Raw genomic sequence first — 24,269 nt, 5'->3', positions numbered from 1 at the left:
CATGTAACCATGTTAAAAATGAATATTAATAAATGTTAAAAAAACCCACATAAATCATCAGCATTACTATATATTTCCAAAACATTTTAGCAGCAAGAATTTGAAAGATAAATTCCATTTAAAATCACTCTAGACAATATAAAATACTTAGGAATCTATTTGCCAAGGCAAACACAGGAATTATATGAACAGAACTATAAAACACTTTCCACACAATTAAAACTGGATCTGAACAATTGGAAAGACATTAATTGCTCATGGGTAAGATGAGCTAACTTAATAAAAATGACAATCCTACCAAAATTAATGTACTTAATCAGTGCTATACCAATCAAACTACCAAGAACCTTTTTTACTGAATTAGAAAAAAATTATAACAAAGTTCATTAGAAGAACAAAATATCAAGAATATCAAGGGAAAAATAAAAAAAAGTGTAAGGAAGGTGACCTAGCAGTACCAGATCTTAATCTGTACTATAAAGCAGGGATCTTCAAAACAATATGGCACTCGCTAAGAGACAGAAGGGAAGATCAATTGAATAAACTTGGGGCAAATGACCTCAGCAAGACAGTCTATGATAAATCGAAGGAGCCCAGCTTTTGGGACAAAAACCCACTATTTGACAAAAACTGCTGGGAAAACTAGAAAACAGTATGGGAGAGATTAGGTTTAGATTAACATCTCACATCACCAAGATAAATTCAGAATGAGTGAGTGACTTAAATATAAAGAAGGAAAGTATACATAAATTAGGGGAACATAGAATTGTTATCTGTCAGATCTATGTAAAAGGAAAGATTTTAAGACCAAGGAAGAGATAGAGAATATTACAAAATATTAAATGGATTATTTTGATTACAGTAAATTAAAAACTTTTTGTATAAACAAAACCAATGCAACCAGAATTAGAAGGGAAGCAACAAATTTGGAAAAGATCTTTATAATAAAAACCTTTGACAAAGGTCTAATTGCTCAAATTTATAAGGAGCTAAATCAATTGTACAAAAAAAAAATCAAGCCATTCCTCAATTGATAAATAAGCAAGGGACATGAATAGGCTATTTTCAGGTAAAGAAATCAAAACTATCAATAAGCACATGAAAAAGTGTTCTAATTCTCTTATAATGAGATGAATGCAAATCAAAACAACTCTGAGGTACCACCTCACACATAGCAGATTGGCCGACATGACAGCAAAGAAAAGTAATAAATGTTGGAGGGGATGTGGCAAAATTGGGGCACTAATGCATTGCTGGTGGAGTTGTGAATTGATCTGACCATTCTGGAAGGCAATTTGGAACTATGCCCAAAGGGCTTTAAAGGACTACTTGCCCTTTGATCCAGCCATATCACTGATGGGTTTATACTCCAAAGAGATATTAAGGAAAAAAGACTTGTACAAAAATACTTATAGCCATGTTCTTTGTGGTGACAAAAAATTGAAAAATGAGGGGATGTCCTTCGATTGGGAAATGGCTAACAAACTGTGGTATCTGTTGGTGATGGAATATTATTGTACTCAAAGGAATAATGAACTGGAGGAATTCCATGTGAACTGGAACAACTTCCAGGAATTGATGCAGAATGAAAGGAGCGGGACCAGGAGAACACTGTACACAGACTTGAATACATTGTTGCACAATCGAATGTAACGCACTTCTCTACTAGCAGCAATGCAATGATCCAAGACATTTCAGAGGGTCCTATGAGAAAGAATGCTATCCACATCCAGGGAAAGCACTGTGGGAGTAGAAACACAGAAGAAAAACAACCTCTTGATCACATCTGTGGGAAAGGAAGGAATTTAAGACCAAATAAGCTATAGAGAACATTACAAAATATAAACTGAATAATTTTGATTATATCAATTTAAAAACTTTTTGTAGAACAAAGCCAGTGCAACCAGAATTAGAAGGGAAGCAAGAAACTGGGGTAAAATTTTATAACAAAATTCTTTGAGAAAGGTCTACTTTCCCAAATATATAAGGAAATAAGTCAAATGCACAGGAAATCAAGCCATTCTCCAATTGAGTATTGGTCAAAGGATATGAATAGGCAGTTTTCAGATGAAGAAATCAAAACTATCAATAATCACATGAAAAAGTATTTCAAATCCCTCCTGATTAGAGGAAATGCAAATCAAAACAACTCTGAGTACCACCTGACACCTATCAGATTGGTCAATATGACAGTAAAGGAAAATAATAAATGTTGGAGGGGATGCGGCAAAATTGGGACACTAATACACTGCTTTTGGAGTTGTCAATTGATACAATTCTGGAAGGCAATTTGGAATTATGCCCAAAAGACTTTAAGTGGGTACTTACTCTTTGATCCAGTACTACCATGACTAGGTTTGTACCCCAAAGAGATAATAAAAAAAGGTTGTACAAAAATATTCATAGCCACACTCATTGTGGTGGCAAAAAACTGGAGAAATAAGGAGGTGTATCTAGACTAGGGAATGGATGAATAAATTGTGGTATATGATAGTGATAGAATACTATTTTGTTGTAAGGTATGATCAATTGGACGATTTCTGCCTGAACTGGAAGAACCTCCATGATCTGATGCAGAGTGAAATGAGCAGAACCAAGAGAACATTCCATACAATGTTTGCATAATGTAAACATTGTGGAATGATTGAATATAAGGGACTTTGCTACTAGCAGCAATGATCCAGGACAATTCTGAGGGACTTATGAGAAAGAATACTATCCATATAGAGAGAAAGATCTGTGGGAGTAGAAGTGAAGAAGAAAAACATATGACTTATCACTTGTTTATATGGGTACATGGTTTGGGGTTTTGGTTTCAAAAGATTGCTCTACTGCAAAAATGAACAATATGGAAATGAGTATCAAGCTCAATCTCCAAGATAGGGACAGCAATAACCATAGTAACAACATCATTAACCTACATGTAGCTAGTGACTTAAGGCTTACAAAATACTTTTTCCTAGTCACTGTAATAAGGGAATTTAGGCAGTGTAATAAGAGGATTAGGCTAGGGGTGTAATAAGGGAATATAGCAGGGATGTAATAAGTGACTGAAGCAATGGGGTGATATGGGAAACAAAGGCTGGAAGTAAATTAAGGGAATAGGCTAGAGATAGTAGGGAAATTAAGGCAGAGGTATGGTTGGAATAGAGGATAAGGCAGGCAAGGGATTAAAGGTAGAGTGAATAGGGGATATGGCACTGTGGATGGGGGTTTGTGAATCCCTAAGGCAGTAAAGTGAATAAAGAAGGTATAATGGTAAGGGTGGTAAATTGAGGAGACAGGAGAAGTAAGGTTTGCAAGGGAGAGGAAGAGATACTTTGGACAACCAACTTCAGTCTGGGAGAGACTGACTGGGACACAAGCTTGAGACTGAGATACTTAAGGGAAACAGACTAAGCCCTCAAGTAGGAAGGGCACTTCTACAGACAAAGGTTAGGGCTGGCCAAGAATGGCTTGAAACTGACTAGAGGGCTGCTAGTCAGTTTCTCAGGTTTACAAAGGAAAAGTTCAGAGGAAGTATTAAGATTGCACTTCCTCCAAAATGGACACTCCAACTCCTTTCCTGACTCAGAAACTATATGATTCCTTTCTTCCCTTCTCCCCTCTCTTATCAATAAACTAATGAAGTAGCCAAAGGTTTTGATTAAAAGACAAACTGGGTTTATTAATTTAAGGGTTGATTGGAAAGGTTAGAGGTAACCCTAACAGCCGCCTAGAGAAAGCTTCAGGTGGGGGAAGGGAGCCAGGAATGTGAAACTGAGAAAGGACCTGCCTTAACTCAGCTCTCAAGTGGTTTTTTAATCAACGGGGTTAGGAAAGTTGGATACAATGATTCAATAGATAATTTGTAACAAGGGTAAGCACTATTTGACTATTTAAAACTATCAAGTTTAAAACTAACACTCCCAACTACCCTCCTTTCAAAACCCTCACAGAAATTCAGGCAGGGAAGGAAAAATGAAGATGGGGAATAAGGGAGATTAGGGAGATTCAAAGGAAATAATTAAATTAACAATTTTTAAGAGTAAAACTGCAGAATATAGGCCAGGTTTCAATCCAAAGAAAGAGCTCAGATTGACCCTCCTCCTCACCACCAGTCCCCAGGGTCAACTGAAACTTCCCCAAGATTCCAAACCCCTATCAACTGACAGAAAACTCCACAGCAAGGCTTTTCAATGCTGTTATGCACCCTCTTTGCACTACATCACTCTGGGAGGCAAATCCTGCAAATTTGATTATCCCTATTCTACATATGAGGAAATGCAGACACCAAAAGGTCAAGGGATGTATAGCTAATAAGTATTATTTTATCCTTGATTATAAACTCCATTAGTGAAGAGATTCTACCTTATCACATTTATGGGGGGAGGTGGAGGTGGTGAAAGTAGGGCGCTGATTTAATTAGTGTACTGTACAGGAAATGGCATGGGTGGAAATTTCTTTCCATAAAGAAGCAGGTTGTTAAAAAGGTACAATATTTTTCTGCCCTGAAGAGGTCTATGATTTATAAAGATGTAAGTTGTATGTCAATCCTGTAAATAAATGAATTATCTAAAGGCCATTTATGAAAATCTTAGCAATCCAAGTGTTGAGGTGCTGTTCTGGATGTTCAACAAATCTTTCCATGAAGATTTAACCTATTAAAAGATCACACAACTTTCAGATGTTTAAGTTTAATCCCTTTATTTAAAAAATAATAAAGTTGAGGCTAGAGAGAGGTTATGTGTCTTCATAGACTGTAAATTATGGAGTGAGGACTTGAAGAAGGGCATTTAACTATAAAGCTGTGGCTCTTTTCACTCTTTCACTCTTTTCACATCAACTCCCCTTCCATTCAGATGGGCAGAGATGGAATCAATCTATAGAATGAAAGACATTTCTTAGGAAGTCATGTATGCATCATTGATTTCCACCAAATACATTTATCCTCTTTCCTACTAATGTTTTTCAAGGGAAATAGCATTATTATAATTAGTGGGCCAGATAGAAACAACTTTTGACTCTGACTGAGAAATCATGTGAATTCTGTTTTAAGGATTTGTTTAACAAGTAACTCAATGAATATTTGAGGTTATGTTTATAACCAGTAAGGAGTAGAACAGAGTTTTGGGATCTTTCTCTTCCAGTGCAGAAAAGAAATGGATAGATTGCAGAATTTCAATTTATTCATTTAGCATTAAGTCATTCAATCATTTGCAAGCAGGGCTACAGACCTTAGTTAATAAATCTTGATTTTTTTCTTTCACCAAGGTAGGAGGAAGGCCCTATACAAACTCTTATGCAGCTATGTCTTAAAGCAATGTCAAGATGTCGTTTTCAGAGATGCCTCATTGGGCTGAGGAGATCTTTAGTATGACATAGAACATCACTGCTGCTGATTTTATCTATGTAGTCATTCTAGAATAGCTTTCCTATCTATGAAGTTCTTGGGTGTCCTTCCTTGTATCAGTGAAAAAGAGGCTGACTTGAACAATAGTACATAAGTGGAAAAGGTATAATTTCTGAGTGAGTGGAACCAAGATAGTGCAATGAGACCAATACTCTTGCTGACCTCTCTCTAAATGCCCCTCTCTAATAACTTTAAAAAATATGCCTAATGATATTGGAGCAGAAAAATCAACAAAAAGATATGGGGCAGTCATTTTTCTAGTCTAGAGAATCTTAGGAAGACAGAGAGATCTGTAGACATTGGAGATGAGATTATCTGGAAACACACTGCAGTAAAAGCAGCATTATCTATAGGCCTTAGAGGTGGCAACAGCAGCAATAGCAGTGGCAATACTACAAGTGTCCAATGCCCAGTGATGGTAAGGAGACTGAATACCTAGTGAGAAAGAGTTTCTAGGCGACTCTTGCACTTGGTACAGGATCAGATATAATTTGACAGCTCTATCAGGTTGCAATTCCAGGGTACTGAGGAATAGTTGCTGTCACAAGAGGGTAGAGGCCTATGTGAAGAAGGACCAGAATACTGACCAGATCTCCCCTTAAATCATGCAACTTTAGAAGCACCAAAAAATTACAATACTCAGACCTGATTGTGAAAGCAAGATAGGGAGATGAAAGGTTGAAGTTCAGTTCAGGCATCCCCAGATCCCAACTCTAATATAAATTCAAAGTTAAGAAATAATAGGAAAAAATGAGCAAACAACCAAAAAAATCACCTGACCATAAAAAAGCTATTATGGTGCCTGGAAAGCTAATACAAATAAAGAAGATAATGATGTGCAACATCTAAAATCAAAATCCCAAGAAAAATACAGATTGGATAGAAGCCAAACAAGAATTATTAAAAGAGCTAAAGAGATTTTAAAAAGAGAGAAAAATGTTTTAAATGTTGCTCTTATTGAGTGGTAGAGGAAAAGGTTAAGAAAAGAAATAAGAACAACCATACCAATGCAACTATCAATAATATGGAAATAAGTCTTGATCAATGACACATGTTAAAACCAGTGGAAACGTGCTTTGGTTATGGGTGGGTGGGTGAAGGGGAAAGTAAAAACATGAATCATTTAACCATGGAAAATGTTTCTAAAAAATAAAAAAGAAAAATAAGAAGAAAAAAAGAAAAGAAATAAGAACAGGGCAAGAAAATTATGAAAAGAGCATTTATAGGTTGGTAAAAGAAACAGAAAAAGACTCCTTAAAAATCAGAACTGAGCACTTGTTAATTTTCAACATATTTAGATTAGGGAAAATGTAAATTTGCTTTTTTGAAATAGATGAATATTTATGCAAATATAAATTACTCATATTAACACAAGTTCATATAATACTTAAATGTGGCTATTTTGGGAAAAAAAATTAAATAAGCCAAAAATTAGCTCCCTAAGTAAAAAACAAATACAAAAGTCCCCAAACCCAGAACCAGATGAAAATACAAATTCTATCAAATATTTTTAAAAAATTAATTCTAGTACCATATAAAGTAATTGAAAAAATAAATGATTAGGGAATCCTATAAAAAACTTTTTATGACATATAATAAAATAACTTTTGATACCTAGGCCAGGGAAGGCAAAAATAGAGAAGAAAACCTATAGACCAATTTCCCTGAGCCAAACTATTAAAAAATAATAGGCATTTCCAAATTGATAAATGATAAAGAAATATTAGCAGATAGTGTTCAAAGGAAGAAATCCAAGCTATGTAATATTGAGGAATCACTTCACATATATCAAATTGGTTAAGATGTTATGAAAGAAAAACAAATTCTGGAGAGAATGTAAGAAAATAGTAATATCATTACTAATATCCTATGAAGATCAAAGGAAAAGGATTCACATATTAAAAAATATTTATAGCAGCCCTTTTGGTGGTGTCAAAGAACTAGAAATTGAAGGGATAATCTTCTGGGAACTGCTAAACAAGTGATATTTGATTGTAATAGAATATTATTGTTCTGTAAAAAAAAAAAAGGAAGGGGATGGTTTCAGAAAAACCTGGGAAGACTTATAACTGATGCAAAGTGAAATGAGCAGATAAAGAGCACTGTACACAATAACATCAATATTGTACAGATAAACATCTGTGAAAGACTTAGTAACTTTGAACAATACAATGATCCACTAGATCAGTGATGGTGAAGCCATGGCATGTGTGCCAAAGATGACATACAGAGTGCTCTCTGTGGGCACATGGGCCATACTCCACCCCAACCCCCAACTCCCCCAGAGTTTGTTATTAGAAGGGCAGTGGGACTCAGGTAGAGCTTCTCCCTTCCCCCTCTGAAATGTAAAGGTGAAAATTAATGGTTAGATAATAATTTTATGAAATTATGTGGTCACCAATATTTATTATATCTCGAGTCTGAAATTTATTTACCAAAATAGAGAGGAAACAATAAAGTAGAGAAATGTGAAAAAGGTTAGAGAAAATATCTATACTAGTCTTCTGCTAGGAGGACTGGTAGTTAATAACCTTGTGACCTCCTCCAAGATGGAAGCTAGTCTCTTTAGGAAACTAGGAAAGTAGTTAGCCTTTCACTCACCCAACAAAGTAGTCCAGGAGTCAAAGTTGAAGCTAAGCTCCAAGCCCATGATCCAAGCCACAGTTTCCAGCAAAGCACCCTCGAAGACTCTCCCCAGTTGAAAGACTGTCTCCAGAAGACAATCTCTTCAGACTATCTTCTGAAAGAAAATCTGTTCTGAGGGTGTACGGTCTTGCTTTTATGGTGATTTCTTGTCTCCTCCCCTCTTCACAGGGGCCAATCACAGTTTCCAAATTGTCTAGCACTGCCCAGGAGGCAGTGTCTGTGGGATCAATTTCTTACCTTCTGAAAGTCAATTTCTCATCAAAAAGGTTCACAGTTTCTGAGGGTATGAACTCCTGTGTGAACTCTTAAAAGAATTTACAAGTTTCTGACTGAGTTAAAAAAAAAAAGGTAGAGAGCTCTCCAAGTATCTTACTGGTTTCTCACCTAGTACTAATTAAGGTGTTCAATCTTTTGTTGATTCAACTGAAAAGGTAGACAAAGGGGAGTTAATCCTGTGTTCAGTCTAGTGAAGTACTAAATAGGGGGACTTAAGTTAATGTTAACCAAAGTGTCAACTCCAACTAGGCAAAGAGAACAAAGAATTCCCTTTCATACCACCAACTCTGAGGATAGTTTTTCACATCACCTGCTCCTCTGCCCAACAGCCCAATGGGAACACACAGGAAGTAAGGTGGGCAGCTTACAGGCAGAGATGGAGTGGAGTGGAGTGCTCAGGCCATTCTCCTCCCCCTCTCCACAGGCAACTCTCATCTCCCTCTTATCTGCCCAGCAGCTCAGTGAGAGTGATTCCTCTCTCCCCTGACTGGGGTAAAGATGGGGTGGGGTGCGACACTTGGTCTCTGGGGGAACAGGGCATGGCACTCAGTCTCTGGTGGGGGGCTGGCACAGCACTCAGTCTAGGGTGTGTGGTGGTGGTGGAGCCTGGTACTCCATCTCTAAAAAATTCACCATCACTGTACTAGAACTCTAAAAGACTCATAGTAAAAATACTCTATCTCCAGATGATAGATTCTGAATATCAATTGAAGCAATTTTACCCCTTTATTTTTCTTGCTTCATTTTTTCTTAGAACCTAGCTAATGCAGACATATATTGTTCCTGATAATAACTGTAATGGATATAATTTTTCTTACCATTTCAATGGATGGGGGAGGGATTGAAGAGAGTGAGAAAATTTGGAACTGAAAATGCAAATTAAACTTAAACCAAACAAAAAGATGGCACTTTAAGGTGCTTTACAAGTGCTTTACAAATATTATCTCATCTGTTCTTCATGACAACCCTGGGAGTAGAGTGCAATTATTATCCATAATATATCAAATAAGGATACATGTTTAAAAAGATGGGAGAACTGAATTGTATATTACTACTTAATTAAAAGTTTTGCTAAAATTTAGTTGAACTTGCACCCAGAGTATCATCATCTTCTAGTTTTAAAATCCTGTCAAAAAGTGAAATGAGGTTTCAGTTCAGTTGCTTTTCAGTCATAGTCCCATTTGGGGTTTTCATAGAAAAGATAGTTTAATGGTTTTCCATTTCTTTTTTCACCTTATTTTGCAGATGAGGAAACTGAGGCAAACAGGGATAAGTGACTTGTCCAGGGTTACATAGTTACATATATACATACATGTCTGAGGCCAAATTTGAACTTATGAAGATGAGTCTTTCCAACTCCATTCTATTCATTATGCCACCTACCTGCCCTCAAATGAGTTTATTGTAATATGACTCTCTTTGTAGACCTCCCTTTCTAGATATTTTGTTGACTATCTCTTTAATTATATTTTCCAGAAATTTCCCAGAAATTAAAGTCAATCTGAGCAATTTATAGATCTTGAACTCTGTTATTTTCCCTTCTTTGAAAACTGAGAAAATATTTGGCCCTCTCCAATCTCGTGGATCCTCTCCTTTTTTTTCAAATATCATTAACTCATCTGCCAATTTTCTAAATTTTAATATAGGCCATATGTAAAAAATTTAATCAAGAGCAGCTAAGTAGTGTTTTGCTATTTCCTTATGTATCTTGGATATTGATTCACTCTATTTTTTTTCTATTTTCAGTTGTAAAAAGTTCATTCTCAAAAAATGTCTTTTCTCTGTTATCTATCAAACCATCCATATTAAGAAGAGGTCTTATTACCTCTGATCTTATTTCTTCTAATTTAAGTTGAAAAGCCTTTTTCATTATCCTTAACTTCCCTTGTCAATCTCAGCTCATTCTTTAACATTATTGACAAAATCCATGTAGGGTTACATAGGATTCTTATAAATTATCTTGATGACATTTCCATCTTTTTAAAATTTCTTTTTAAAATCTAAGTTGACTGATGAGTCTCCTATATAGCTACATCACTCCCTTAAGAAAAATTACATTTTCCTTGTCATTGAGATTGTTTCCTTTTGTGACAGAATTTGATTCTATATCAGCTTTCATTTCTTCTGGATAGACTTCCCTTGAAGGATTTTAGTTCATGGTGTTTCTACCTATTTTTTCTTTGAAACCACTGAAATTTATTTTCCCAAAATTAGAGTGCATGATATACTAAGAACAGTTTTTCTCTTCTATATTAGAAATATCCTATTTATGGAGTGTTCCTGTCCTTCCTTTACTGTTCCCCTAACTCCTACAAAATTCCCATAATTTCTATCCTATAAATCAGAAGGATGAGGAAAGTTTTGGGGAGAGAGAGAGAGAGAGAGAGAGAGAGAGAGAGAGAGAGAGAGAGAGAGAGAGAAACATTCCAACAGATCTTTGGATAACTGAAGTCTCCTCTTCCCATCACTATTACATCATGCTTCTGTTCCAGCCTTGTGATCTATTTCCCAAACTCTTTGTTTTATTGTCTTCTTTTTGCCCAGATGGTCTGTATTATACTTCAAAGGAAAAAAAACTACTTCTACTTTCCTTCCTTTCTCTCTCTCACCAAAATACTGACTGTCATGCTTCCCCTGGCCAATAATTAGATTAGGGTTATGTTAATCAGATTGCATTCCTTTTCTGTCTCCCCCTTTAAAATCCTTAGCTACCTTTAATAGGATACCTTTCTGATCCCTTAATTTATTCTTTTTTCTCTCTCCTCAAAATATATTATATTTATTGGTTCTACTCTTCAGTAGCATGGAAACTCCTTGAAGGCAGGGATTGCTTTTGCCTTTGTGTCTCTCATAGATAGCTGCCACAGTGCTTTGTATTTAACAGCATCCATGTTAAATGATGTTGAATGGACAGAAGAGAAATAGGCTTGTACTATGGAATTAAAAATGAAAAAAAAAGATACTTCTTGGTTAAGATGGCTGCAGAGTAGAACAAGGCACTTAACTCTCATCACCACTAACCCATACATGATACCTCTAAAAAGACAAAAAAAACAAATCTAGATGAATGAAAGGACCCCACAATAGGGTGCAGCATCAAAGGTACATAGGATTTGGGCATTTTCATGCTATAAGGGGATGAGATAGCTCCCATCAAAAAAAGCGAGCTGATCAACCTCCCCACCCCCCGTACCTGCAGAACCAGAGGCAGCACACCAGAGTTAGAACGAGGGGTGGGGGGGGGGCGCAAACTCTAGCTTCTTGTCAGCTAACTGGGACCACCTGAGAGCAGGAAGACTTGAGACCCCCTGAAGCCAAAGAGCACAGACCTTGGGTACAGGGATAGAACTGGGAGGGGCAACAGACAGTGGAAGCAATACTCTGAGATGTGTGGGGGGGAAAAAAACCCTGGGCAGAGAAGCAAGTGAGGGCCAATTTCTGGGTTCTTGGGAGTTGACTGGGACTACCAGGGTCTTGCCCCCTGAGAACAGCTAGACTTGAGATCCCAGGAACCTAAAGAGTGCAGACCTTGAATGTGAGGATAGAGCTGAGAGTGATGGCTCTATGCTATGACTTGTAAAGTAGCCTCAGGCAAAAACTGCTCCACAGCTCTATACACAGAGAGCCTGCCCACCTCATTCAGACTTCTGACTGAGAAGGAAAAACCAGCATAATAATGTCAAGCAATGCCCAAGAACTAACCACCAGAAAGAAGAAAAGAAAAGCACTAACAATCAATAACTTTTACACAGAAAAAATCCAGACCACAGAGCAGACAGCAGAGGAGGTCAAATAAGTAAACGAATCCAAACCTTCCCAAAAAAATGAAAATTGGTCACAAGCTCTTGAAGAGTTCAAAACTGAGATCATGAGAAAGATGGAAGAGATTTGGCAAGAAAAGTGGGAAATAGCTAAAAGGAAATAAACAGTGTAAAAGACAGAAACTCCCAATTGGAGAAAGATGCTCCAAAATCAAACAAAATGATAAGCAAATTGGAGATCCAAATTAAACAGCAGGAAACCATGAAAAACAGGAGAGACCAAATCAAAAAGAAAAATCAAAAGATTATAGCAGAAAACTAGTCTCTAAAGACCAGAATTGGGCAAGTAGAAGCCAATGATCTCGCAAGACAGCAAGAACTAATAAAGCAAAGTCAAAAGAATGACAAAATAAAAGGAAACATGAGATATCTCAATGAGAGAATCAAAAAAGCAGGTCTAGAAGAGACAATTTGAGAATCACTGGTCTTCCTAAAAAATCAGAAATTAACAGAAATTTGGACACCATACTACAAGAAATTACCCAAGATAACTGCCCTGATGTTCTTCAACAAGAGGGAAAAATAGACATTGAAAGGATCCTTAGATCACCCTCTACACTAAACCCTCAAAAGTCAACCCCCAGGAATATAATTGCCAAATTCAGGAATTTCCAAGTTAAGGAAAAAATATTACAAGAAGCCAGAAAGAGACAATTCACATATCAAAAAAACACCAATCAGGATTACACAGGATCTAGCAGCCTCCACTCTAAAAGACTGCAAGGCTTAGAATATGATATTCAGGAAGGCAAGAGAATTGGGTCTACAACCAAGGATCGCCTACCCATCAAAACTGACCATATACTTCCAGGGGAATTTCCCCCTGAGTACTGCTTTATCTGCATCCCACACATTTTGGTAGGCTGTAGTTTACCCATCACTGTGCTAAACAAAATAAAATACTTGGGAATCTATCTACCAAGACAAACACAGTAATTTTACAAACACAACTACAAAACACTTTCCACAGAATTAAAACTAGGCATAAACAATTGGAAAAATATTGATTGCTCATGGGTAGGATGAGCTAACATAATAAAAATGACCATCCTACCCAAATTAATTTACTTATTTAGTGCTATACCTAAAAATCTACCAAAACACTTTTTCACTGAATTAGAAAAAACTATAACAAAGTTCATTTGAAGGAACAAAAGACCAAGCATATCAAGGGAAATAATGAAAAAAATATGAAGGAAGGTGGCCTAGCAGTATCAGATCTTAAACTGTACTATAAAGCAATAGTCCTCAAAACAATATGGTATTGGCAAAGAGAAAGAAGGATAGACTTGGGGTAAGCAACCTCAGCAAGACAGTCTATGATAAACCCAAAGAACCCAGATTTTGGGACAAAACCCCACTATTTGATAAAAACTGCTGGGAAAATTGGTAAACAATATGGGAGAGATTGGGTTTAGATCAACATCTCACATCCAATACCAAGATAAACTCAGAATGGGTGAATGACTTGAATATAAAGAAGGAAAATATAGGTAAATTAGGTGAGCAAAGAATAGTATACTTGTCAGATCTCTGGAAAAGGAAAGATTTTATTTTTTTAAGGTGTTCTCAATAAATTTTATTTTATTTGTATTTCGAATATTTTCCCCTTGTTACATATTTCATGTTCTTTCCCTCTGCCGCAAATGCCTCTAACCCCACCTTACACAATTCCACTGGGTTTTACATGTATCATTGATCAAGACCCAATTCCATATTATTGATAGTTGGACTAGAGTTATCGTTTAGTGTCTACATCCCTAATAATATACCCATTAGCCCATTTGTTAAAGTAGTTGTTTTTCTTCTGTGTTTTTCCACCTGCAGTTCTGGAAAGGAAAGATTTAAAACCAAGTAAGAGTTAGAAAAAAATTAAAAAATACAAAATAAATAATTTTCAATACATTAAACTAAATAGTTTTTATATAAACAAAATTGATGCTACCAAAATTAGAAGGGAAGGAACAAATTGGGAAAAAATCTTTATAACAAAAAACTTGGACAAAGGTCTAATTATTCAAATATATAAGGAGATAAATCAATTGTACAAAAAAATCAAGCCTTTCCCCAATTGATAAATGGGCAAGGGACATGAATAGACAATTTTCAGATAAAGAAATCAAAACTATCAACAAACACATGAAAATGTGCTCTAAATCTCTTATAATTAGAGAAATGCAAATCAAAACAACTCTGAGGTGCCACTTCACACCTAGTAGATTAGCTAACATGACAGCAAAGGAAAGTGGTGAATGTTGGAGGGGATGTGGCAAAATTGGGAAATTAATGCATTGCTGGTGGAGTTGTGAATTGATGCAACCATTCTGGAAGGCAATTTGGAACTATGCCCAAAGGACTTTAAAGCCTGTAATGACCTCCAGGAATTGATGCAGAGTGAAAGGAGCAGATCCAAGAGAACATTGTACACAATGAGTGATGCACTGTGGTACAATCGAACATTCTCTACTAGCAGCAATGCAAGGATCCAGAGCAATGCTGAGGGACTTATGAGAAAGAAAACTAACCACATAGAACTCTGGGAGTAGAAACATAGAAGAAAAACAACTGCTTGAACACATGGACTGATGGGGTATTATTAGGGATGTAGATGCTAAACGATAACTGTAGTCCAACTATCAATAATATGGAATTAGGTCTTAATCAATGATACATGTAAAACCCAGTGGAATTGTGTGTTGGCTACAGGGGTGTGAGGAGGATTGGGGGAGAGGGGAAGAACATGAAACATGTAACTATGTGAAAATATTCAAAATGAAAAAAAATTAAAAATAGCAAAAGGCAAAAAATGATTACAATTTGTCTACCTAGTATTTTTACCTAAAAATTCTCTTGATAGTGTAAATAAAAGTAAATCATATTTTGTAAGTATACAGAAGAGATGACTCTCAGACATCTTCCATTCCTTATTCTCCTGCCGCACCTAGGCACAATATATTGTTTGGTCAATATCATCTGCAACATCTCTCTCCTTGTCCCCTTCTTTTAATGCACAGGACCATTACAACCTCTTTAGGCCCATATGATTCTCATTTGAACTATTTTAGCAGTCTTTTAATTACAGACTTTACATTCTTTACATTGTGATAATGAGATTAAATCTACACTGCCCATATTTAGATTTAATCACAAAAGGAGACTCTGTGACTAAAGCTTTTGCTTCATTCACCTCCAGGCCCTAAGGCCCTCTGGGCCTCTGGCCCTCTATGTTTCCTGCCTTGAGATCAAGGCCAGATTTCCCTTGGCTGAGGGTTAATTAGATCTACCTGGATTAACTAGGGGACTGGAGCAAATTACCTACTGTGTTAGATTCTTACTTCCTTATTTCTTCTTCCTCTTCTCATTTGTAAATAAATTTTCATAAAAGTCATTTTAACTTGAGGTTACTCTTTAATTGGGGATTGATAATTGTTCAATCCCCTGGTGACCAATCTTTTAATATTGAACCAAAACCCCTTTTCCCCCCTTACATTGCCAAGCTCTCCCCTCTTTAATCCATCCTTTACATAGGCTGTTAGTGTTATTCTGAAACACAGACATGATCATGTCACCTTCTCAAACCACCCCACCCCCCACCACATGAAGCACTTATTGTCTCTAAGATTAAACAGGAACTGCTTTGTTTGGCTTTTAAAGCCCTTTACTGTCTGGCTCCAACCTATCTTTTTAGGCATTACTTTCCATTAATTGCTCTACATTTCAGTCAAATTGGTCTACTTACTGTTTTCTATACATTATATTTTGGGGCAGCTAGGTAGATATGGTGTTGACCTTGGAGTTCAAATCTGGTATTGGATTATCCCTAGCTGTATGACGCTAAGCAAGTCACTTAACCCTGTTGACCTCAATTTCCTCATCTTTAAGATGATCTAGAAAAGGAAACGGTAAACCACTTCAATATCTATGGCAAGAAAACTCAAGTAGCAAAGAGGAAGACATAATGGAAAGACATCATACAATGATAGATATTTAATTTTTTGCTTGGTTCTTTTATATGATCTATCCTAGAAAACACTCCTTTATCTCTCCCTTTTAGAATCTCTAGCTTTCTTCATAAACAAATTCAAGTGTTATCTCTTAAAATGAAACTTTTCCACATCTCTCAGTTGTTAGTATTTTCCTTCTCTTAAACTATTTTACATCATATGTTTTGTATTTATTTCTCTAGATACATGTTGATTTCCTCAAGGAGAGTGTAAATTTCTTGAGCTTGAAGGCAGAGACTGCTTCATGTTCATCTTTGTTGTATGAAGTACAAGATTGGATATTTAGGGAGTGCTTAATGAATTCTTGTTTAGTTCAATTTACTTGAATTATATTTAATTGAAATTAATGACATCAAAGTGCTCACTTTCTGGGAAATTTCAAGGAATTACTGAATAATGTTATCATAGGGCTAGAAGGAAATTTAGAGGACATTCTAGTCTCATTCTCATTAGAGGAAGGTCTTGGAACCTATAAAGTCTGGCATTTTATTTGGAACATTTATCATCCTTCTACAAATAAGGTTTACCTGGAGTTTCAGAAAGCTTTTTTTGTTTTTGTTTTTGTTTTTTTTTTTACTTTTGCTCTATAGGTGGCCCACTTTCATCCTGGGCTAAATAGCAGATATAGAAGTCTTTGGGGGGGAAGAGATACTTTAAATTTCATACACACACACACACACACACACACATATATACATACATATATATATATATATATATGTACATATATTCACCTTGACTTGTAATACCTCAACTATCTATTGAGGTATATTTGTACTTCAAGGAGGCAAATCCTTGGCAGCTTCAGAAAGTGACTGCTGTGAGATGGGGGAAAAGCCTTAGTGAGCTCTTGTGGTTTGTTAGGATGAAGGTGAAAAATGAAGGATTCCAGAGCCAAGAAAATAGAATTAAATGTTGGCACTGATTTAAAAACCAAAATTTAAAAAAAGAGAAAAATGCCCTCCTAGATACTTAAGTTTCCTAGGCCTAGCCTCAAGTGTCATTTTTTCCTAAGCTCAGATAATTTTTCTCCAACTGGAGCTCAAACTCTGAGGTCTATAAAACAAGCTGATTTGTATAATTTTTAATTGTGAGAAGAAAGAAAAATACAGAAAAAATGTATTTAGCATAGGAGATCTCCCTTGAAGGCTTAGGCTGACACATTTTTTCCCTTTAATTTGCTTTAGATAACCAAAATGGCAAGAGAGGATTAGAGTGGACTAAATGGGCATCTTATATATCTTTTGAGTCCTTGCTGATCTTAACTTAGGTTATGACAAATAGCTGGATGAAAACATTACTTAAAAAAAAACCCTTTACCTTTTATCTTAGAATTAATATTGTGTATTGATTCCAAGGTAGAAGAGATAAGGACTGGGCAATGGGGGTTATGTGACTTGCTCAGGGCCACATAGCTAGGAATTTTCTGAATCTACATTTGAACCTAGGGCTTCCCATTTCTAGGGCTGACTCTTAATCCACTGAGCCACCTAGCTGCCCTTTAGCTTCAGTTTTCTAATCTTCAAAATGAGGGAGTTGGTCTAGATGAGTCTAGAAGGGATTATGAAGACCCTTTCATATCTAAATGACATCTAAATGATATGATGGAATTTGAGAGCTTACAGGGTGCTCTATAATTATTAGTTCAATATGTACACAAAATGAACCCCCACTATAAAATGTCTAACAAGTGGTAATTTGGCCTCTGTTGAAGAGTTGTAGTAAGGGGACACCTACCATCTTTCCAGGCAACTCATTCCATTTTTGGATAGCTCTGATCATTAAGAAGTCTTTTCTGCCACCAACTTTCTTTGGATTCTTTACAACTTCTACTGCTCACACATGTTTTTGTCTTCTAGGGGAACAGAACAAATCTAATCTCTCCTTCATGTGACAATCCTTCAGATCTTTGAAGTTGCCATCATCTCTTTCTTTTTTCAAGATTTTTTTTTTCATTCTGGGTTAAATATATACAATTATTTGAACAAATAATGCTTTAAAGCTTAATTGAAATCTATGGTATTATGGACATCTGTACTTGAAATCTAACACTGTTGAATCAAAGTATAATAATAATAATTGGCATTTCATAGCATAATGAAGTTGGTAAAGCACTTTACATATGTCATCTTATTTGACCCTCACAACAATACTAAAAGGTAAGTGCTAATAATATTCTCACTTTTTTAGATGAGGAAACTCTGGCTTGGATTGATTAGGTCACTTGTCCCTGGTTATACAGCTAGCAAGTATCAAGCTGGACTTTTATTCATGTCTTCCTGACTTCAAGTATAGTATATTACCTACTGATGTATATAGCATATTACCTGCATTACCACTTAACCTTGCTCTTTGTGGGTCTGCAACAAATCTTGATTTTGTTTATTAAAATTTAAATAGAAATTGATTTGATTTACCAAAGGATTTATTCTAATTTTCCTAATGGAATACTGAAGAATGAACAGAAGAAGGTTCTCAGAGTTAGAAGGAATCAGAGGCCATCTAGTTCAACCAATACTCCCCAACCTTCTCAAAAAAACATTCTTTCCACAATACACACCAGAAATTGTCGTCTAGCCATTATTGAAGATCTCCATTGAGGAGAAACCCACTATCACCTGAACAAAAGCCCATTGCAACAGCTCAAATGTTTCAGAAATTTACCTTTAAATAGAACTTAATCTGTCTCTTCTATTCCACCTTTTTCTCCTAGTTTTGCCCTCTGTGACTAAACAGAACAAGCTTAATACATCTCCCACAAAATAGTCTTTAAAATATTTTAGGACAGATTTCATACGCCCTAAAGTCCCCTTCCACACTTATCCTCACCCCTTTCCAAGTCTTCTCTGCTCCAGGATATAAGTGTTCAATTCCTTCAACTAAGCCTCATATAGCCGTAAGGTCTTTTATCAACCTTACTTGAAGTCTTTTGGAGGTTTTCCAGACTATCGATGTTCTCAATATAATGAGGAGTAGTAGAAAGGTTGCATCTGTTGCTATTGATTCATTTATTGAATTGGGTTGATAAGACCTGTATTCCCCAAGTGGTTTTGATCCTTAAGTAACCTTGCTTAAGTAACCTTGAACCTTAAGTAACCATCTACTCTTCTTGATCTACGGTAATCCAGGCAATTAATCAGCAAGGCTCTTGCTAATGATTTAATGATAAAGAAATCATTCTCTCATGTCTTAAAGTCTAAATGTCCTTAATGGGTGAAATGTTTTAGTTCTAACTGGTGAGCTAAAAGTAAAAGAGATTATGTGAGTCCTGTATAGCATTTCTTCTTATCAGGTTTGGGATGCTTAATGCGGTAATTTTAGAGTAAAAAAATGCATGACATACAAAGGAATATGATAGTAGCACTACTGAGGCAATGATTCAAAGCCCCATGAATGGATGAGATTGGAGGGGAGAGACTTACCTTTTTGACCTCGTACTTAATGGCAAGCTTGATTCGGCTCAGACTTGGACGATGGTGATCAGCCCAGACTTGGATGTTTACATCTCCATTTAAAATTGCATCCACTTCTTCTGTGTCCCTGCAGAGGTCCAGCACACCCACCACAAAATCCTTGCATTGCATAGATAACTTCCTGTAATCATTCTAGCAAAATAAAGAGAAATCAGGTCGTGTTTAGCACTGAGCACTATGGCTGTACTCATCCAGGGCAGGAATGCAAATCGAAAGCTTCCGAAGGACATTTTTCCAAGATGACTGTATTATATATAATATAGCAAAAGAAAAGAAGACTTATGCTTCCTTTTCTGGTGAAAGTAATACAGAGGATCAATTTCTTTCAGGTAAATGAGAATCTTTAGTGGTTACCTTGAGTGGTCACCATGCTATAATGGCAAGAATATTGCATTTCTAGCCATAGTCCTAAGTTCTTACCCTTACTATCTGTCTGATATTGGCCAAATTATTTGGTCAAATTATTTCCTCTCTCTAGATTTGTTTCTTCATCTGGAAAATGAGAATGTGAACAAAATGATCCCTAACACCTCTTCCAATTCTAATTTTTATGATCTACCACTTCCCAACCAGATTAATTATTTGATAAAATCATGATGCACAAAAGTATTGGCAGACTTCACTGTTACCATCTCCAATTCATCTGAATCACCTCCTTTATAAATAGGATGTACATTGAGAAAAATTTAGCTTTTTAATTTGAAATGGGAAAGATGTAGGATTGGCAAAACTGTGTGTAGGTATGTATTTTTCATGCTATCTGTGTTTCTGAAGCATTATGTAGATACTGGGCATATGAAGTCAAATTATATTTTAAAGACACTATTTCTAAAGAAATCACAAAGTGACTTTATTTTGTAAAATGATCAACCCTTAATTCATCAATTTGTCATAGAATGGAGATGCATCTATATAAGAAAAGAACCAGACAACATCAGAATAGGAAAATTCAAACCCCAACTCTGTTGCCTAACACCTATGTGGTCTTAAGGAAGTCACTTTCTTTCCTGGTTCTTGTCTGTGTAAAATGAAGGAGTTGGGCTAGATCCTTTCAGCTCTGACTGATTCCTTAATCCTAAAGACATCCTTTTTGCCCAATTTTTTCCCTAAAGTAAGGGATATTTGGACTGCCCTTGACCTTGGAATTTATTTTTATTAAGGTTAATACTTCTTTTTCAGGATAGAATGGTGGACTGCTTCTTACTCATTCTGTCTCTTTCCTACCACTCTATTTTAGTTTCATTTTGTTTTCTCATGCATTTCAAGTAAGAATTTCTAATGAATGTATATACCTTTATAAAATATGATTCCCTACTCCTACAACCTGCTAGTCTGTAGGAAACAAAAATCTCATTCCCTTAAGGTTCTCTTATCAGAAACTAGAGGCCTCTGGGGCTTCTTCCAACTCTAATATTCTGAGATTCTGTGATCAAAATTAAAATGAACCTATCCAGCATCTACAGGAAAAGTTAAATGTCACTTTCACTTTTAACTCCTGTCAAAAACTCCTGTTGCTGTTTTTAAAAAAAAGGACCATCTTGCTTGATGAAAAATTGTTTATTCCTCCACTCATATATTTGAAACTGGACTAGGCAACTATGTGCTTGTTCCCTGACTTGCAGTATCTTTCATGGAGAGTTACATTAAAATATCATTTTGTGTTGGAAATGGGAGTTAATAAATATTTGTTTACCAAGAGAAAGGTTGGACTAAGAAGTGTTGAGATGGGATTAGTTGTATTTTATTGCTATTCACTTCACTAGTGACAACACAAAGGGAAAATTAGGCCTGTTTAGTCCAATAGAACAAATCATACCTTTTCCTGCCTTTACTGTTCTCTCTCATTTTGTCCTCCATGCCTATAAGACTCTCTCCCCTTTTAGCTGTTGAATTACTACCCTTCCTTTAAAACCCAACTCAAATGCCACTTCCTTATGAAACTTTGCTGATATCCCCAGGTGTTCCCTTATACCTCTCATAACAATGCACTTAGAAAATAATATATAATAGAGTTAACTGTTGGTGTGTCTCATCCTCATGACATAGTTTCAGTTCCAAGAGGGTGGAAGGCATTTTATTTAACCTTTATACTTCTCCTTATGTGGCTGATGTTCTATGCATAGTGATGCTAAAGAAATGTTAGAATGAATGTTCATAGATTATACACTAAAAAAATGCATCTCATTTCACAAAGCTTTGGGAGAAAGAATTAGCTAGAACATTCTGTGGAATGCATGAGACTATTGGGAGAAGTGCCTTGAGATCAGGGCAGGTGTCATGGAATATCAGGAAAGTGAATTAAGTGGAAGAAAATCAGTGTGCTGAATAGAGTATTTGATTTGGGGTAAGGAAGATCTAACTTAGAATCCTGATTCAAATATTGACCAGCTGTGTAACCCTGAATAAGTCTCTCTACTTCTCGTAGCTTTAATTTTTCAAAAGTGAAATGGAGTTAATAAGAGCATCTATTTCATAGTGTTGCTGTGAGGATTACATATTATTATAATGTGTATAAAGCATTTTACAAACTTTAAAGTCCTATAAAAATAATAGCTTTTATTATTGGAAGAACTACCTTTTAGAGCTGTTTTATCTCTATTGATCACTTGCATTTAATATAAGTGAGCAGATCTCTTCCTGGGAAAGAGGAAAATAGAGGGTGAAGGAAGGATCTAGGAGAATTTCTTGGATTCTGTTTTCATCCCCAAGAATAGGCAATACCAATTATCTAACCACAGATTTATTTTCTACAATTAATTCTCCTAGGTGGGAAGGGAGAAAGAATAAAACATTTATTAAACACGTACTCTATGTATCAGGTGCTATGCTAAGCATTTTTACAAATATCACCTTATTTAATCTTCACAACAACCTTGGGAGAAAGATATCTTCACTTTACATTTAAGAAATGGAGGCGAACAAAGGTTAAGTGATTTTTCTCAGGGTCAGAAAGCCAGATAAATTGTGTCTGAGGTTAGATTTGAACTCAGGTCTTCCTGATTTCCATTGCACCACATGGATAGTGTATCATAGAAAAATCATATTTAGAGCTGAAAGAGAATGAGACGAATTAAGTTTTTTTTTCTTTTACATGTATGGAATTTGAGTCCCACAGTGTTTCAGTGGTTTGCATAAGTTCACACATTTCTTTTCTTTTTTTTTTTTTTTAAACCCTTATCTTCTGTCTTGGAGCCAATATTGGTTCCAAGGCAAAAGAGTGGTAAGGGTAGGCAATGGGGGTCAAGTGACTTGCCCAGGGTCACACAGCTGAGAAGTGTCTGAGGTCAGATTTGAACCTAGGACCTCCCGTCTCTAGACCTGGTTCTCAATACACTTATCTACCTAGCTGCCTTCTCATAGCCATTTTCAATGATACGTGGCCGCAGCTGGCTGCATACAAAAAGTATGGGGCCGCATGCTGAGGATGAAACATTTGCTGTAGTGGAGTGTAGACACTGTGTACTATAGATGACAACTCTACCTATATTAATTTATCTATTTTGGTTTATTAAATGCAGTTGTATATTACAATTATAAATTTTTGTTATTTAAACTATAAATATCGTGAAATTATGGTATTTTTCTCAAAATGACATACCACCTAAGTTATGCTTGTTTTTTGACAAATTTTGACATACCAAGCTCAAAAGGTTGCCCATCACTAGTCTAGGTCTTTTGAATTAAACAGGTGCTCTTTCTGCTAAACTAATTTCTTCAAGACTTGTCTTTAGCCTTTGACACTGGCAATTTTCACCCTTGATAATCTCCTCTCTGGATTTGAGTGATACTACTTACTCATGGTCCTTCTCCTACCTGCCTGATAGCCTTTTCTAAGGCTTTTTTTTCTAATTTTATTTAAAATTATGCTCCCTAATTGTGAGTAAAACTTAAGGTTTAAAGACCCTCTTCTCTTTTCTTTTTATAGGTTTTGGTGACCTAGTCAACTCACATGGGTTTAAGATGGTTATATCTAGTCCAAATCTCTCAAGCTACAGTCCCAATCCACAAGCTGCACAACAGACATTTTAAATGTGATACTAAATGTCCTGTATTCATCTCAAATTCAGTATGTCCAAAAGAACTCTTTCCAAATACACTCCTATTTCTGCTCAAGGCACCACCATTCTTTCAATTTTCCAGATTCGCAATGACCTCATTTTCATTTATCCCACATATTCAATAAGCTGCCCAATTTTTTCTTTTCTGGTTCCCTAACCTCTCTTGTATACTTACTTTCCTTTCTCTCTACGTTTAAAGCCATGACTTTAAAGACTTTTATCATTTTCTCACTTCCTCTATTGCAATTGATTAAAATATTTTTCCTGACTTAAGTCTCTCACAGACTTCAATCCAACCTCTACAAAGCTGCCAAAGTAATTTTTCTAGAGTGAAGGTTCAACTATTATTAGTTCAATAAACTAATTGGTCCTCTTCACTTCTAGGAGCAAATACCAGATCCTTTTATTTAACATTTGAAACCCTTCGAATCTGTCTCTAGGTCACCTTTTCAAACTTATTACATATACTCTACTGCCTGTGGTCTAATCAAATTTGCCTTTTTACTATTCCTCCCACATGGCATTTGATCTCTTCTCTCTGGCTTTGGCTCCTCCCATGCTCGGATTTCATTACCTCCTTCCTTTTGCCTCTATGAATT

The 24,269-nt window shown here is 36.0% G+C and overlaps 1 protein-coding gene across 1 annotated transcript in view; it reads right to left on the bottom strand.

The window, feature by feature from the left end:
- The window catches only part of TRPC7 (transient receptor potential cation channel subfamily C member 7), a 403,356-nt gene that overhangs the window by 244,192 nt on the left and 134,895 nt on the right, over positions 1-24,269 (bottom strand). The window contains exon 3 of the mRNA XM_044659937.1: positions 19,562-19,744. Within this exon, the coding sequence (XP_044515872.1) occupies positions 19,562-19,744 (183 nt within the window). The remainder of the gene's footprint in view (positions 1-19,561; positions 19,745-24,269) is intronic.

Source organism: Gracilinanus agilis, chromosome 2 (genome assembly GCF_016433145.1).
Source record: "Gracilinanus agilis isolate LMUSP501 chromosome 2, AgileGrace, whole genome shotgun sequence".
NCBI classification, from domain to species: Eukaryota; Metazoa; Chordata; class Mammalia; order Didelphimorphia; family Didelphidae; genus Gracilinanus; species Gracilinanus agilis.
This window is presented reverse-complemented; position numbering and strand designations above follow the sequence as displayed.